This window comes from Squalius cephalus, assembly GCF_949319135.1.
Source record: "Squalius cephalus genome assembly, chromosome: 1".
NCBI lineage: Eukaryota > Metazoa > Chordata > Actinopteri > Cypriniformes > Leuciscidae > Squalius > Squalius cephalus.
In genome coordinates this window covers 48,382,365-48,397,965 of record NC_137122.1, presented here as the reverse complement: position 1 = coordinate 48,397,965, position 15,601 = coordinate 48,382,365, and the positions used below count along the sequence as shown (strand labels likewise).

At 36.8% G+C, this 15,601-nt stretch overlaps 2 protein-coding genes across 2 annotated transcripts; both read right to left on the bottom strand.

Moving 5' to 3' along the window:
• Positions 1-240: 240 nt before the first annotated feature.
• ankrd54 (ankyrin repeat domain 54) lies at positions 241-7,351 on the bottom strand. Its single transcript, XM_079876456.1, has 8 exons — positions 6,665-7,351; positions 5,825-5,872; positions 5,632-5,730; positions 3,527-3,598; positions 3,369-3,416; positions 3,128-3,252; positions 721-828; positions 241-423 (listed from the first exon to the last, which is right to left on the bottom strand). Exons 1-8 carry the CDS (start codon positions 7,029-7,031, stop codon positions 349-351), a joined length of 942 nt encoding a protein of 313 aa, XP_079732582.1. The 5' UTR covers positions 7,032-7,351; the 3' UTR covers positions 241-348.
• A 399-nt stretch (positions 7,352-7,750) lies between these two features.
• Positions 7,751-15,088, bottom strand: foxred2 (FAD-dependent oxidoreductase domain containing 2). Its single transcript, XM_079894727.1, has 10 exons — positions 14,953-15,088; positions 14,318-14,537; positions 13,730-14,035; positions 13,369-13,620; positions 11,319-11,651; positions 11,078-11,244; positions 10,827-10,992; positions 9,954-10,180; positions 9,666-9,836; positions 7,751-8,436 (listed from the first exon to the last, which is right to left on the bottom strand). The coding sequence occupies exons 2-10, from the start codon at positions 14,530-14,532 to the stop codon at positions 8,228-8,230; spliced, it is 2,046 nt and encodes a 681-aa protein (XP_079750853.1). The 5' UTR covers positions 14,533-14,537; positions 14,953-15,088; the 3' UTR covers positions 7,751-8,227.
• Positions 15,089-15,601: the final 513 nt, after the last annotated feature.

Sequence of the window (15,601 nt, the reverse complement as noted above, 5' to 3'; positions counted from 1 at the left end):
CAAATTCACAGCTTATGCTTTAGTGTTAATATTGTTACATCATTGCATCAAAGACAGAGTCCACATACACTCTTAACATTATGTAATTTATTTGGCTGTCTTTCAAATAGATATACAGTAAACAGTGACATAATAGGCTACCATAAAGGCATAACAGAAAGGAATTGTTCCAGGAACAAAAATAAAAGGCAGTTCATCATGTTCTCAGTCAAAATTGAATTTAAATAACCGGAATTACACAGTTGTGTTATACATGTAGGCATGTCATCATATATAAATAGTTTCTCCTATTTTCTAAACAAAAGCCACAGGTGTCCCATCCTCTCAGGTCTTTTCTTCCATCCATCTCTACCTGTCTCCTATATTCTGCATCTGAATACTGAGAGACGTGAAGCTGGCCAGCAGGTCCGTCACCTCGTCCACCTGCGGATCACATGAAAGATTTTGCAACGTCCCAAAGATACAATGATATCAGAGACAGAGAACGGTACTTAAAAGGATTCAGCAGATGCACAATATATCAGCACCTTATTGGTTTTGATTTTTTTTTAAATGTAATGTTGCATAACAATATTATTTTTATTTTTTTTTTCCTTTTTACAAATTAGAATAGTTATAACATTACCAATTTGTTGGTTATCGGCCAGAACATGCAAACAGAACGCTGACTTCTGAGTACATGCGCTCTACAGCTTGATCTTAGATGTGTGTGAGCTGTACCTGCTTTCTGGTGCGGGTGTTCTGCAGCTGGTTTGAGATGTGCTCTAGTTTCTCTCTCTCCTCACTCTGTCCCATTATATTCAGATATGCCCGCAGCATTTGAATGATCTACAGACATATTCAGAGATCATTGGTTCATCTTCCAATACAGCACATATACAACAGGAGCCTAGTATAATATATTATTATATTATGTACATATTAGAAACCTTAGTCTGGCTCATATTAATTAACATTGTGTTTGCCATGTAGTTATTACAATTACATTTATGCATTCGGCAGAAGCTTTTACCCAAAGCGACATTCATAGTAGACAGTAAGACTTCAAGAAGAATCAAAATTAAAATTAAATCGCAATATGGCTTAGTACCATAATCAAATGTGATTTTGTTATATAAATATATGTGCTGTGCAGTGCCAGTCCTCCCTATAAGCAAATTATGCAAGGTCCATAGGGCCCCCGAACCACCAGGGGGCCCCTTGCTCTCAAAGATTCTTTAAGTAGCATATCACTTTATAATGTAAACATATTTTTTATAACATGCAAATAGAAATGCGGATTCAACTTTAGCGGAGTCAAGTGGAAACTTTTTTTTTTCTAATACTTAATGATTTATATTTATTTAATAACTGTTTTGGACTCGGACATCATGCAGTGTGGCATATGCGTCTTGATTCAGGAAAAAAAAAGAAAATGTGCCAAGAATGAAGTACGTAAGAATTTAAAATGTTACACAAATGCATATTTAGCCTTGACAAACCAATAAAAAACAACAATGCTCAAATACAGATCTCCAGGTTCAATGTTAGAAACACCCCATGATGAAATGTAATTTTCAGTTTGTGTCAGTATACATCAATAATCAAAACGTTCTTGTGCATGGTTAAAAAACACATTCCTGTTCAATCATGCAAGCTGTCCTGTGAGTTCTGTCAAGCGCTTTAAAAGCAATGTCCATTAGTCTAAAGTTAGTACGTTTATATAATTATTGATGTATTTACATATGTTTACTTAAGCTTTCTTGGGTAAACTATATTTATCATGCTTTAGTTTAGTTATTGAATCATGCATTTGGAAAATCATTTCAGCGATTTTGTCCCAGAAGTGTAGGAGCGGCACTGGCACTGCGTGTTTCAGAGTGAAGCGAAGCACTGTGATCTGGTGTTTTCAGCGTCTCAGAGCGGTTCGGTTCTTCATAAATGCTTCACTTTAAGGACTCCCTGCGTTTTGAAAATTAAGAAATTTAACACAGCCATAAATATTAGTTTTGAAAAGTTACAGTTGTAATGTAAAATAAAACTATATTATTTTCATTAGATACATGTTTTTTTTTATATATTTCAGTGAAATATTACAATAGTAATATTTATTATATTTTGATTGACCTTTTTTTTTTAGTAATAATAAGAATTATTATTATAACTACAATTTTTTCATAGCCATATTGATATATAATAAAACATTTTGGCTATATTGTGCCAACACCAAAACATGCAGAGGAAACTAAGTTATGTCAGCCCCTATTTAAATGTTTATAATTATTTAAAAAAAACTAATTGGAGTGCAAACATTTTGTCATTTTAAATGTTATTACAAAAATGTGTAATTTACAGGTTTGTATACAATAATAATTTAAACTTTTAAAATTATAGTCAGGGTTCCCACTCTAAACCAAATGTCAAATTCCCTGACTTTTCCCTGACTTTCACTGACTAAAAAGATGAATTTCCATGACCTATAATGAACGGCAAAATGTGAACGGCTGCGAAGTGCACCCTCACCCATATTTGATAGCTCAATAGTAGTTTTACAAACTTTACATTTAGCTTTTCTGTCGTCTACTTTTAACACCCAGTCTTTAAATTGTTCATTTTGTAGCCAAAGCTCTTGAAATTTACATTTTTCTGGCATGTTTGCCTTAGTCGAGTGCAGTCACCTGTACCTGTTAACTAAGTGATTTCCAATTGGGCAGGAAGGGAATAAATATGGCGCTCAAAATAGCCTAAGCACAACAATACAGAAAGATTTGTGAAACAGTGCGATTAAAAAAATCGGTATAGAAAAATTACATTTTGATAAATGGAAACTAAAATTTAAAGCAACAAACTAAATTCCCTGATATTCCATGACTTGGACAAAAAATATATATAAAATTCCCTGACTTTCAATGTCTGGAATAGACCTTTTAAATTCCATGACATTCCAGAAATTCCATGACCCGTGGGAACCCTGTATAGTAATGTGCAAACTGACTGTGTAGTTTACCGCATTAGTTGAGAGACATTCTTTTGTCCTTGCCACGTAATGTTCCCGATGTATATTTAAATGAATCGAATCGCACTGAATCGTAACATTCGTGTCAATACCCAGCCCTAGCATTAAGTCCATCAGACATGTGTTAATGACCTGTGTGACCTCTCCTCTGAGGGTTTCTAGACTACGGGAGTCTCCCTCTTGTAAGATGTTGAGCTTTGAACGGGCAAGATGAAGAGGAGTCCTTCCAGCACGGTCCAGAGCATCAACACGGGCACCTGAGGGAACGTTCATAATGTAAATTTATTACGAATTTGTTAAGAGATATCAGAAAGATCTCGGATGAATAAGATTTAGATCCATTGGTTTTTCCGTCATAGATAATCAATCGTACCTCCTCGCAGTAAGGTAGTGATGACAGGCACATGGTTGGTGCAGGCAGCTGTAAAAGGCAATTTAAGTCACCGTAAGCTTATTAGAATATAGACTTAATTATACATAATGATGCAAATTAATATGTGACCAAACAAATTTGCTAATGCACATTCTTACCCAGATGCAGTGGTGTGTTTCCGAGGCTGTCTCTCTGGTTTGGGTCAGCACCATAACTCAGCAACAGCTGAACTACATTGTTAAAAGTGGAGATGGAAAGAGAAAATGGAAAATGTTTAAAGAGGACCTATTATGATCTTTAACAAAGTTTTAATTTTGTTTTAGGGGTCTATTAGAATAGATTGTCATGCTTCCAATCAACATTCTATACATCACCTCTCTTTCAAATGTGCTCTGATTGGTCGGCTGGACCAGAGTGTTGTGATTGGTCAACTGCTTCGAGTGTCTTTCCGAAATGCCACGCCCCTTACCATTACAGTGAGTTTCAACACACTAAACCAGGGGCCTCATTTATAAAGCTTGCGTACGCACAAAACGGGGCTGAAAACATTCGTACGCCAGTTCCTGCGCAAAAGGTGGGATTTATAAAGAAAAACTTGACGGGAAAATTTGCGCACCTGCACGCAAACTCTGACCCATGCGTACGAACGTTTTGGAGATGGAGCACTTTGGCGACACCGATGGTGAGCTGGAGTTAAATGTATTTTTGGTCACTTTTATACAGAAAATCTAAAGAAAATTAAACATATACAGAAAGATTATACAAATACAATTTCAATCACCAAGCCTGTCACTTGAAGCAAATATCCATTCCTTCTTAAATGTCCGCGGCAGCGAGCGTGTTGAGCCGTTTAGTGAAACTGACGCAAATAACAGTTTAAATAAATAAAATACTTCTGATATAAACATTTATATTAAATATGCCATTCAAATTAATGGAGTTAAACACTTAAACATGAAATCATTACTGAAGTTACAACATTTTTTTAAATTCAATCAATAGACATATTTGTTGTGGATGCGATTGTTTTTGAACACTTTTCCTGTGGCGTGCTTTAATGTTTTAACCACAGAGAGAATTGCTTATCATGATAATACCAGATTGTCTGAGAAAATAGTTTCGTGCAAATAATGCCCAAGACCTATCTGTTTCCATTAAAAATATAAATCAATTAAAAATACAATTCGGCCAGTGGAAAAGATTGAGAAAAACTTTCTCTGAAATGTATTTTACACTATTTGATTTATGTAGGCTATTCAAAAATAAGGCAAGGATAGACAACTACTTGATTTGTATTAATGTAATGTTTCTAGTACCGTTTATATCATTTGCATATGATTATTCATCCACGTGATAACGTTTAAGCTATCACGTGGATGAATAATCATATGCAAATGATATTTGTAGATGAGGATCTGCATAGTAAAACTAGGCGTTGTAAGCTCCATATATGGTTATTTCGGGTGGAGACGCATGTGCGCACAATCTTCCGCTGACTGGGATTTATAAAGTGAATTCTGCGCAGGTTCTGGCGTACGAACGGTTTTATAAGTCTGAATATTTTTTTGCGTACGCCATTTTTGGCTTTCGGGCGCACGTACACTTTTAGTAAGGTTCCTACGCACAGTTTTATAAATGAGGCCCCAGGTCTCGCCCCTTTATCTTGAGTATGCCTTGGGCGGCCGCGGGAGTGACTTAAATGAGAATATTGTGACGTGTTCATTCCCGGAAGAAAAATCAAGACTGCAATCGAGGCGTTTCAGGGAGTTCAGAAACAGTTACTAATATAAAGAATGACTCCCTTTGGAACGGACCTTGTGCTTTGCAGCGTTTATTTTTTGTATTTCTTTGCTTAACTGCTTTAAAATGGCTTTTTTGTTCACTTTTAGACAAAGCATTTTTAAAACGTAAATTTTTTAATTTGTAACTGCTGTTCGAACGTTATCTTGGCAAATTTGTTTGCGATCAAATATTCATTATCTCTACTCTCCATAATTAAGGTAGTTGGTACATTATTACCAGTTTAAACTAATATCAGGTCATTTACGTCTCTGCGAGAATTGGTTGATATACCAAGGGAGGCTAGCTTCTCTATGGAGAGACAGAAAGCTCTCAGATTTCATCAAAAAGATCTCCGTTTGTGTTTCGAAGACGAACAAAAGTCTTACGGGTTTGGAATGACATGAGGGTGAGTAAATGATGACAGAATTAAATTTTTGGGTGAACAAACCCTTTAATTTCAATCAGTTTTGTCTTATCTTACCAATACTCTCGTTTCCATTGCAGGAGGAGAAGTGTAAGGCCGTCCTGCCCTTGTCATCAGCAGCACAAGGATCAGTATCATCTTCCAGCAATCTACGAACTAGAAGGGAAAAAAAGGGAACAGACTTTAATTTCACTGTAGATCAAATCTTAGCATCAAGTGTGTCCACTACTGTCACGCTGATGATTCTCACCCGTGTCAATATCATTGGAGTTGGCAGCTTCTCTGAGCCTCTTCACAGCTTGAAGGAGAAAACGATACAGAATAATTGGTTAACAGAACAGATCATGGTTAAGACAACTGAATATAATAATAAAAACAGATCATGGTTAAGACAACTGAATATAATAATAAAAACAATCTGTTTTGACGATCAACACGTTCACAAAAATCACACAAATTAGGATTTTAAACACTAGCTAATTACACATTCAATAATACAAACATCACAGAAAATAAAACAGCTTATATATAAGTTTGGAAACATTACTATTTTTAATGTTTTTGAAAGAGGTCTCTTATGCTCATCAAGCCTGCATTTCTATTTTAAATAAATTCTGTTCTTTTTTAAGTTTTTATTCATCAAAGAATCATGATAAAAAGGTAATCGCAGGTTATAAAAAATATATATATTAAGCAGCTAAAATTGTTTCCAATATTGAGAATCAAATATTAGAATGATCTCTGAAGGATATTGTGACACTGAAAACTGGAGTACGGATTCTGAAAATTCAGCTTTGCATCACAGAATTAAATTATATTTTAAAGTATATTGAAATAGAAAACCATTATTTTACATAGTAAAAAATATTTCACAATATTCTGAATTTTAAATGCAGCCCTGATGAGCATTCCTGTTCCTTCCTGTTACCTATTTGTGTGGTACAAAATAGTCTAATAATTAACCAACATTTACATAGTAGGCAATACATGTATAGCACCAAGAAAAAATATATCTTTATTATTAGAGATGTAACAATTGTAATGTGTTATTTTGTCATTTCAGTTCATGCACACATACACACACACACACCATAGAGGTCTTTTCCAATGGGCCCTATTTTCCTCCGGGCTCTTCCAAGCCGCCTCACTCTGCTCGTTGTGATCTTGCCCGGTGAACTCCGTCCCGCCTGTAGCAGTTCACCGGGCTTCCATAGCAGGTGCAGATACCGGAGGTCCGTGTCCGCGGACGGTCGGGTTCGGTTGAGTCTCAGTGCGCTCAGCGTGTCCAGCCGCGAGATACTGAACCCGACCGCACCTGCAGCAGCCTCCATCGGCGTCTCACCCTCGCTTCTCTCGGGGTCTCTCACCGCAGGCCCGGTCGCTACCGTGTACTCGCCCTCCGAACTGGACCGCTCGCCGTCCGAGGCAGCGGCAACAAGTGGGCTCGACACGTCCATATCAATAAGGCGTTTACTCGACTAATGTCAGCATGTACCAACAGAATGTAACTGTATCTGTTGCACAAATCTAACGCAACATTGTCGCACAAGCGCTATTCTTCAAGACTGCATTTCAAGCGAGGGTTTTTAAATAAAGAAACAGAGCTGCTTTTGCGTTCATTGCGATTTAATATTGTGAGGTCGAATATGAATCGTTCCGTGTTCTAAAAAGCAGAGAACTATGAGCCCAATTGAGCCAAAATGGCGCAGTTTCAATGTTTTGCGCTTGTTTTTTAGTAAAACGCGCCCGCATTGCTTAGTCTGCAGTCATCGTGACCTAGATAGCCAATCAGCATCGATGTTGTTAAGGGACTCGTCCGTTCAGAGAAGGTATGGTGGTAGCGTAATGAATGCGGACTTGATTTCCATAAAAGGTGATTTCCCACTTATTATATTTGATAAAAACAAAGAATAGGGGTTTGAATTAAATGGCCCCAAATGCCTTAAAATAATAAGTAATACATATTTAAATAATTAAATGTTTATTAAAATATTTCAAATTCAGGAATTGTACATGCCTAGCTCTCATCCTACATTCATGATACAATCGTCAGAAAATGTGGGATTTTTTTTATTACATACTAATATTAGGTTTTATTTCAGAACCAATGTTTTTGAGAACTACTTTTCTAATATTCCAGTCTTTTCAATAACAAAATGACTACAATAACGCTTTTATAAACGTGTTTTTATTTTTTATGATACAATGCAATATTTATTTTTTTATTATATAATCTATAGTTTAGTTGTGATACTAAGGTAAGCACAAACACACACCTTTCTGAAATTAATTATTTAGAGATGGGATGTCTTTATTGTAGTTATAAATATATAAGTACATGCATGTCAACACATGAAAATACTTTATATAACTCTAACAATAGTATAAAAATATAAGTTATACATTGTACTGCAACACCAAACCCAACACCATAAAACAGTAAATAAAGTTAAACTTTGGCTTATAAAAACTACGGCAAGGTAATACTCATTATTTCATTGACATTTAACCGTATGTTTGATCATAGTCTGAGCGCGCTGGATGTGGGATGTTTTCTATAAAAATGTAAGCAGATTCCATGAGAAGTGGGAGGTAGATGAACAGATGATTTTATAAGCAGAACAGATTCAGTCTTTGGTACCATTAATGCCCCTCAAAGGTCAAAGTTCACTGTTGAAACGACTGCAGCGGCAGCATGTTTCAGGTTTTCAGGAACATCTCCCTGATGATCTGCCATGAGTCCTGCCTCACGGGCATGTTTCCATAGGTGGCTGTTTCCCACAATGCCCTGCTTTCTTAAGTAACCTTGGCGGCAGAAGAGGGGTGGTGTACGACTGGTGAGGGACAGAAGGAAACAGGATTCTGGGGGAAAAGGACACATAGAAGCACATATTAAATGATTAAGTCTTGCAAGAACAGTTGCAAATGTTATTTTTCTGACATATACACTTCTATTAAAAAATTTGGGGTCGGTACTTTTTTTTAATGTTCTGAAAGTCTCTTATGCTCAGCAAGGCTGCATTTATTTGATCAAAAATACAGTAAAAACTGTAATATTGTGAAATACAGTGCTATGCATAAGTTTAGACACCCATGCTAAAGTTGACTAAAAAGAGGAATAAAAAATCATCTTTTGGAAATTGAACTTAATGCCTTAATTAAAAAAATTAGGAAAAATCCAACCTTTAAGGATACCAATTTTCTTTGTGAATGAATAATGTATCGTAAATAAATAAATGTTCTTCCTTAAAATACAGGGTGCATAAGTTTGGACACCCCTATGTTAAATTCCCATAGAGGCAGGCAGATTTTTATTTTTAAAAGCCAGTTACTTCATGGATCCAGGATACTATGCATCCTGATAAAGTTCCCTTGGCCTTTGGAATTAAAATAGCCCCACATCATCACATAGCCTTCACCATACCTAGAGATTGGCATGGGGTACTTTCCATAAGATCATCTCTCAATGCAAATCAAACCAGCTATTAGGCTAACTGAAATAAAACCATGCCAATCTCTAGGTATGGTGAAGGCTATTTAAGGCTACTTAAGGCGTTAAGTTCAATTTCCAAAAGATGATTTTTTATTCCTCTTTTTAGTCAACTTTAGCATGGGTGTCTAAACTTATGCATAGCACTGTATTATTACAATTTAAAATAACTGTTTTCTATTTGAATATATTTCATTTATTCCTGTGATGTAAAGCTGAATTTTCAGCAGCCATTACTCCAGACTTCAGTCACATTCTGAATAAAAACATCAATTTCTTTAAAAAAAAAAAAAAAAAAAAAACTTTACCGACCCCAAACTTCTGAACAGTGATGTAAGACCAGCAAACAAAGTCTGTTCTAAAAACGCCACGGGAACAGTGAGTTGCAATGTTCCTAAAACGTTAAAATGTCCAGTTTTCTTGTCGTGATTAAAACATTATGTTAGTAACACGGTAATGTTAGTACAGCATTGTACAGTTAGTATGTTACAATATAACATTCTTTGAACAAGCAAATCCAAACTTTTGTATTGTAAAATATCCAGAATGTGGATATCATTGGCACTCAAATGTCGGACATTTGTGTAGAGTACGTACTGACCAGCATAAAAGGCCCTGAGGTCAGTTTGGAGGCAGTGCTCGAGGAAGCGTCTGAGAGGTTGGCTGTGTGATATGGGCTGATCCCATTCAGTCAGGAAGTCCTCGACCATGTGATGAACGGCCCCGGGTCGCGGCAGTGGCCAGCCAACTGGACGCTGTCTCATATCTTTCTCTATAGGAACATAAAGCACACTTATTTTAATATTCCAGTACATGGCTGTGGGACATCAACAGAAAGTCCAAATATACAATCTCATACAATTCCACATATGTGAGAGAAGCTCTTCACCTGTAGGTAGTGTGTTGTAGTAATACAGGACGGGATGGAGGAAGTTGGACCTCCAGGCTTTGGTCCATTCTGACTCAGCCCGACCGGGCCCAAGCGTATCAGTCCGGTTCAGTCCATACTGCATGACCAAGACCAGAAGACCATGATCTGAGAGAGGCCGACCAGATAGAGCAGACAGCTGGGGCAGAGCCTGCAGGGGAAACTCCTCCAGATACTCACAGTAAGACCTGTGGAAGGAGGATTCAGAGCAGCCACATTTCATTTGACTTACAGTTACAGCCCCTTCAATATGTCATCAAGGATAATCCTTGAGTTTTGTGTCCACTGGACGTTTAGAAAGACTTAAACTACTGTTGAAAGTTTGGGTTTGGAAAATAATACTTTGATTCAGGAAGACGCATTAAATTGATCAAAAGTGACAAATCTTTTGTAACATCATAAATTTACCATTTCAAATAAATGCTTTCTATTTATTAAATATTCCTGAATGAAAATGTATCATGGTTTCCAAAAATAATAACATGAAGCAGCACAACTGTTTTTCAACATTGATAATAATAGTAAATGTTTGATCAAGGAATGATTTTTGATGGATCATGTGACACTGAAGACTGGAGTAATGTTTGATATCACAGGAATAAATTACATTAAAATAGAAAACAGCTATTTTAAATTGTAATAATATTTCGCAATATTACTGATTTTACTGTTTTTTGATCAAATAAATGCAGCCTTGTTCTTTTAAAAACATTTAAAAAAAATCTAAAATCCAAACCAGTTAAAAAAATTTGACCAATAGTGTTTATTGAGTATTTCATCCGCAGAATGATTGACACCCAGATACGACATATTGTCTCTTGAAACATCTCTTACCCTCGCAGTAAAATAATGTCCCCAAGAACCGCAAACATTTGGTACGGTCCAGAGGCTTCATTCACCCTCTTAAGAATCCAAGACTGCAGCTGACTGATGGGTAATGTTGTAGCAGGCCAGGCAACGTTATGGTAGCGTTGCTCCAGGATTTTATGAACAGCACGCACTGTAGTGGCAAAACAGAGAAACTTTAATATGACCTACATTCTTATGATGTGAAATCTTATGCTTAAGTGAGGTGTAATGCTTACCAGTGTAGCGGAACCCATGAACAAATCCACCGGCGGACGATCGATAATCTCTGGAGTGGGCTGCCGTACCCAGGACAAACATGTTGGGCGTCCCTCGTCCTTCATACCAGGCTGTTACTCCTGGCAAGCGGCCTCGGGCACCGCTGCTTTGGGGCGGCCGCGCAGATCTGGATAAATTATGAAAATACTTTGTCAATCTGAAAATAATTCACATTCAGAAACGTAATCGTTCAAATCTTACCCATCAAAGATGGAGAAGTTAAAACGGAAGCCCAGGCAGCGGATCACTCGGTCGTACGGCTGTCTGAGGGAGAAGTTATCAGTGTGGTAACCAGGCAGATTTTGACCGGTGACCTCTGAAATGTTCTTGCCATTCTCGTCATCAAGCAGTTCAGTAAGAGTTAAATACAGCGGCTCCTTTCCCACCACCGATGTTACACTTCTTTTCTTTGCTGTTCTTCTTTTCCCACCATCTTTTCCTCTACGGACAATGGCGATATCCTCCAGTCTTCCCTCTACTAGACCATCTAGAGATTTCAACTGGTACGTGTCTAATAGCTCATTATTTACTGCCCTAAAAAAACAGAAATATTAAAGTCACCATGAATTCAGAATTCAGAACGTTGCAGTTTTTATTATAAATGATTTATCCATGCATGTCATCTTTTTTTTTTTTTTTATTCACGTGCACCCTGCAAACAACATCTCTTCAAGATGCGTGTCTCGATGGAGGGCGAGACTGAGGGGCCGTTTACACGACGCCATTTTTAACTGAAAACATTCCATGCGTTTTTGGTCCTTCATTTACACAATGTTGGCGTTTTGAGGGCCTGAAAACACAAACATTGGAAAATGGGTTTCAAAGTGCAAGTTCTTAAAAAACGATACCGTTACCGTCTCCATGTAAACTATAAAAACGTAAATTTGTGAAAACGTGACGTCAAGCGTATTGCGTGTTCAGTCTATAGGCACATAGTGTTTAATGTGACATCGCCAACTACTGGCCTGGCAGCTTAATAAAGTGTTTTAGTCGTTTTCGCGGATCCTTGTGAAATGGGATTGTTTTAACAACGTTGTTGCCTATACGCGGAAAAAAGCAAAGAAGGTAAAACTTTTCCGTGTTTAGTACATCGTTTTCGTGTAAACACCATAAATATCCTCACAACAAACTGGCATTCAGATCTGCCTTCATTTAATTAGCAACACCCAACTTCCTACAATCCAATCAATTCCCGAAGGACAAATTCCAGTCCTGCCCTACATTCTTTCTCATTCCAAAAGCCGTTTTACTTGGATCACAATATGGTATTTACTACTTCACAATATGGAAGCAAAGCCTATCGCAACTTCCATTTCATGCTGACTTTAAATTCAACTTAAGATATGTAAATTTTGACTTAAGGTGCGGTAACATTAGCCAAATTCCATAGGCAAAAAAGGTCTATTGTCAATATGTATGAAGTAGGAATGTGCGAGAGACTGCTATTAGCCGATATTGGAAATAAGTTTACATTTTTTATTTAGCACATTTATGTTTTGCTTTATTTTATTATTATTTGTTACAAAGGCTATGTTCAATGTGGCTATATGGGGGGATTAACCAACGAAAAAAAAAAAAGAAAAAAAAAAATCAACCCACGGCAGCAACTTATAAGTAGCCCAATTCCACGGGACTTGGCAACACTGATTGTAATCATCTCATAATCAGTGCCCTCTGATTTTAGTGGAAGGGTCAAGGTTTAGTGCTGTGATTATTTGAGAAGAACAGGATTGAAACGTTAATCCTACCTGCATAAATGTGACCATGGACCACAAAACCAGTCACATGAGTCATTTTATGAGATTTATACCTCATCTGGAAGCTGAATGAATACACTTTCCATTAAAGTATGGTTTGTTATGATAGGGCAATATTTGGCTGAGATACAATTATTTGAAAATCTGGAATCTGAGGGTGCAAAAAAAATCGAAACATTGAGAAAATCGCCTTTAAAGTTGTTCATTTATGTTCGCGATTGTGCTGCATTCACTCAGAAAAATACACGTTTTATACATTTACGGTAGGAAATTTACAAAATATCTTCATGGAACATGATCTTTACTTAATATCCTAATGATTTTTGGCATAAAAGAAAAATCAATAATTTTGACCCATACAATGTATTGTTTGCTATTGCCACAAATATACCAGTGCGACTTGTGACTGGTTTTGTGATCCAGGGTCACAAATCACTTGTGAATTTTTGGTTGCAGACTTGAAAACATTAATTGAATGCATTTAAATTAAATACCTGAGGTCCCCAACGTAGTGTGTCTGCCATGCGAGACGTACTGGGCTGGGACTATACAAGTGAATCCGGCTCGCTCTTCCCAAGATGCTTTGGGCTGTCTCAAAGGCGGAGTTTCCTTTGCCGAGGATTAACACAGCTTGTTCTTTAAACTCCTCGGGATCAGTGGGAATAGACTCATAACCCTCCACCAGGTCAGAGCCAAGAAAATCCACCTGCTGAGGAACCCAAAGGCCTGTAGACACCAACAGGACACTATAGAGACCAAAAAAATAATTAAATGACATAAAACATGTTATGAAGGCATTTCAGAAAGCACTTGAAAATATTATTAAATAAAAATAAATGAATGTAGTTACTATACCCGCACTGATAATTGACACCATTCTGATCGGACAGGATGTAGCCTCGGTTTCCATTAAATTCTGATGCTTTAATTTTCCCTATATCAGCTCCATATTTAACCTTCAGCCCCAGCTCTTTCTCAAACATTGAAAGGTAACGTGGGAAGTCATCAGCATTGGGGTAAAGCTCCCGGCTTATTCGCTGAAACAGGAGGTCGGGCCTGTCACTCAACAGGGAGTTCCAATCATGACGCAAGTTGAATTCCTTGTTCCGCCTCCCAGTGTATATTTTATTAATGCTGATGAGCTTTCTGTGCCGAGGATATCTGAAAGGAATACAGTAAAGAAACAATGGTTCAGCTTCAAGACAGAAAGTTTGCAACCTATATAAATAAATGTTAAGATACTGAAAGCAAATGAGTTGCATATTGAAACATATTGAATTATGTTTCATGTTACATTAGATAAAACTACCATAAATGTATGTTTTACTCAATTATGTTCCCTTTTTACTGCAGTATTTTGCAATAATTTAGTTCACATTCCTAGTTGAAATTGCTGTAGCTCAGTTTAAGAAAGCATCCTTTGTCATTCAGATTTTCACGTACATGTTGAAGAAGCTTCCAGGTCCTGTGTTTCTCTCCAGAATGATGTAATCTCTCTGGCTCCGGGACAGAAAGTAGCCCATCTGGAGCCCTGCAGGACCAGCTCCCAGCACACAGTACTCATGGCTCACGGTGCTGTTACGGCCGTGAAGAGCAGAACCAGAAGTGGCCAGGGACAGGACACACAGGAGCCTGGAGAGAAGCTGAATCACACTCATGAGGCCTTGGGATGGAAATAAAAACAGCAGTTTATTAGAGCCAGCCGCTCTACCTGTGATAAACGGTTCCCCTTTAAATCATTACTGATCATTAATCATGCATTTGTTCGGTTTTATTAAAACTAAAATTAACTGCAGATGGATGCATGCTGAGAATAATAAGCTTTTAAACTATAACTACATCATATAATAAAGCATACACAATAAACACATTACTAAGAATAAAGGTAAACACAGTAATTGAGAATAGAAATACAAACTATAAAATCATAGACATTATATAATACTTTTTTATATATATTATGTACATGTTTACTGTGGCTCCCCTGTTCCAATACTGGGATGCGGTGGCAACATCCAACACATGTAAGAGCGAAAAACACAGTATAGTGTAAATATATTGGCATTAAATCAACGTACCGTCAAATACAGCTGCTCCTGTGATCCTTTAGCAACAGAAAGTATGGAAATAAAAGGCAGGCATTTCGTAAACTACATCTTTGCGATTGCACGGATTTCATAACATCTTCCACGGACAGAGCGTGCTTTTGACGTCACGAAATGGATGGACGTCTAACCAATGAGAGACCAGAGGGGCGTGGTCTTCACGCCCACATAAAAGCTGGTTCTGTTGATTCTTATGGCAACTAAATGTTTTGTTTTTATTTCCTGCAATTTTTTAATTAAAAAAAAGAAAAAAAGTAGACTATATTTTTTTTTGAAAGTTACATTAAAACTGTTATTATGCACTCATCATTTATTTTTTTATTTTTTCAAATGCTTTCCAGATGTTTCGCTTTTATTGTTTTACCCTTGTCTCAGACCCAGACTTTCTTTATTATTTAATTGCGTGTATTTGCTTAACAAAGATTGCACGCATGTGTTGGACATTGTTGGCAGATAAATTAAACGAACTAGTATTAGTCGAACTAGATGAACTAGTCCTATAAAAGAGATATTTTTTTATAGAAAATATTTTAAATATTTTAAATTATGATTTTTTACTAAAATATGTATATTTAATAAAACTGAAATCAAGATTTTTATTTTGAAATCATTTACAAAAAAA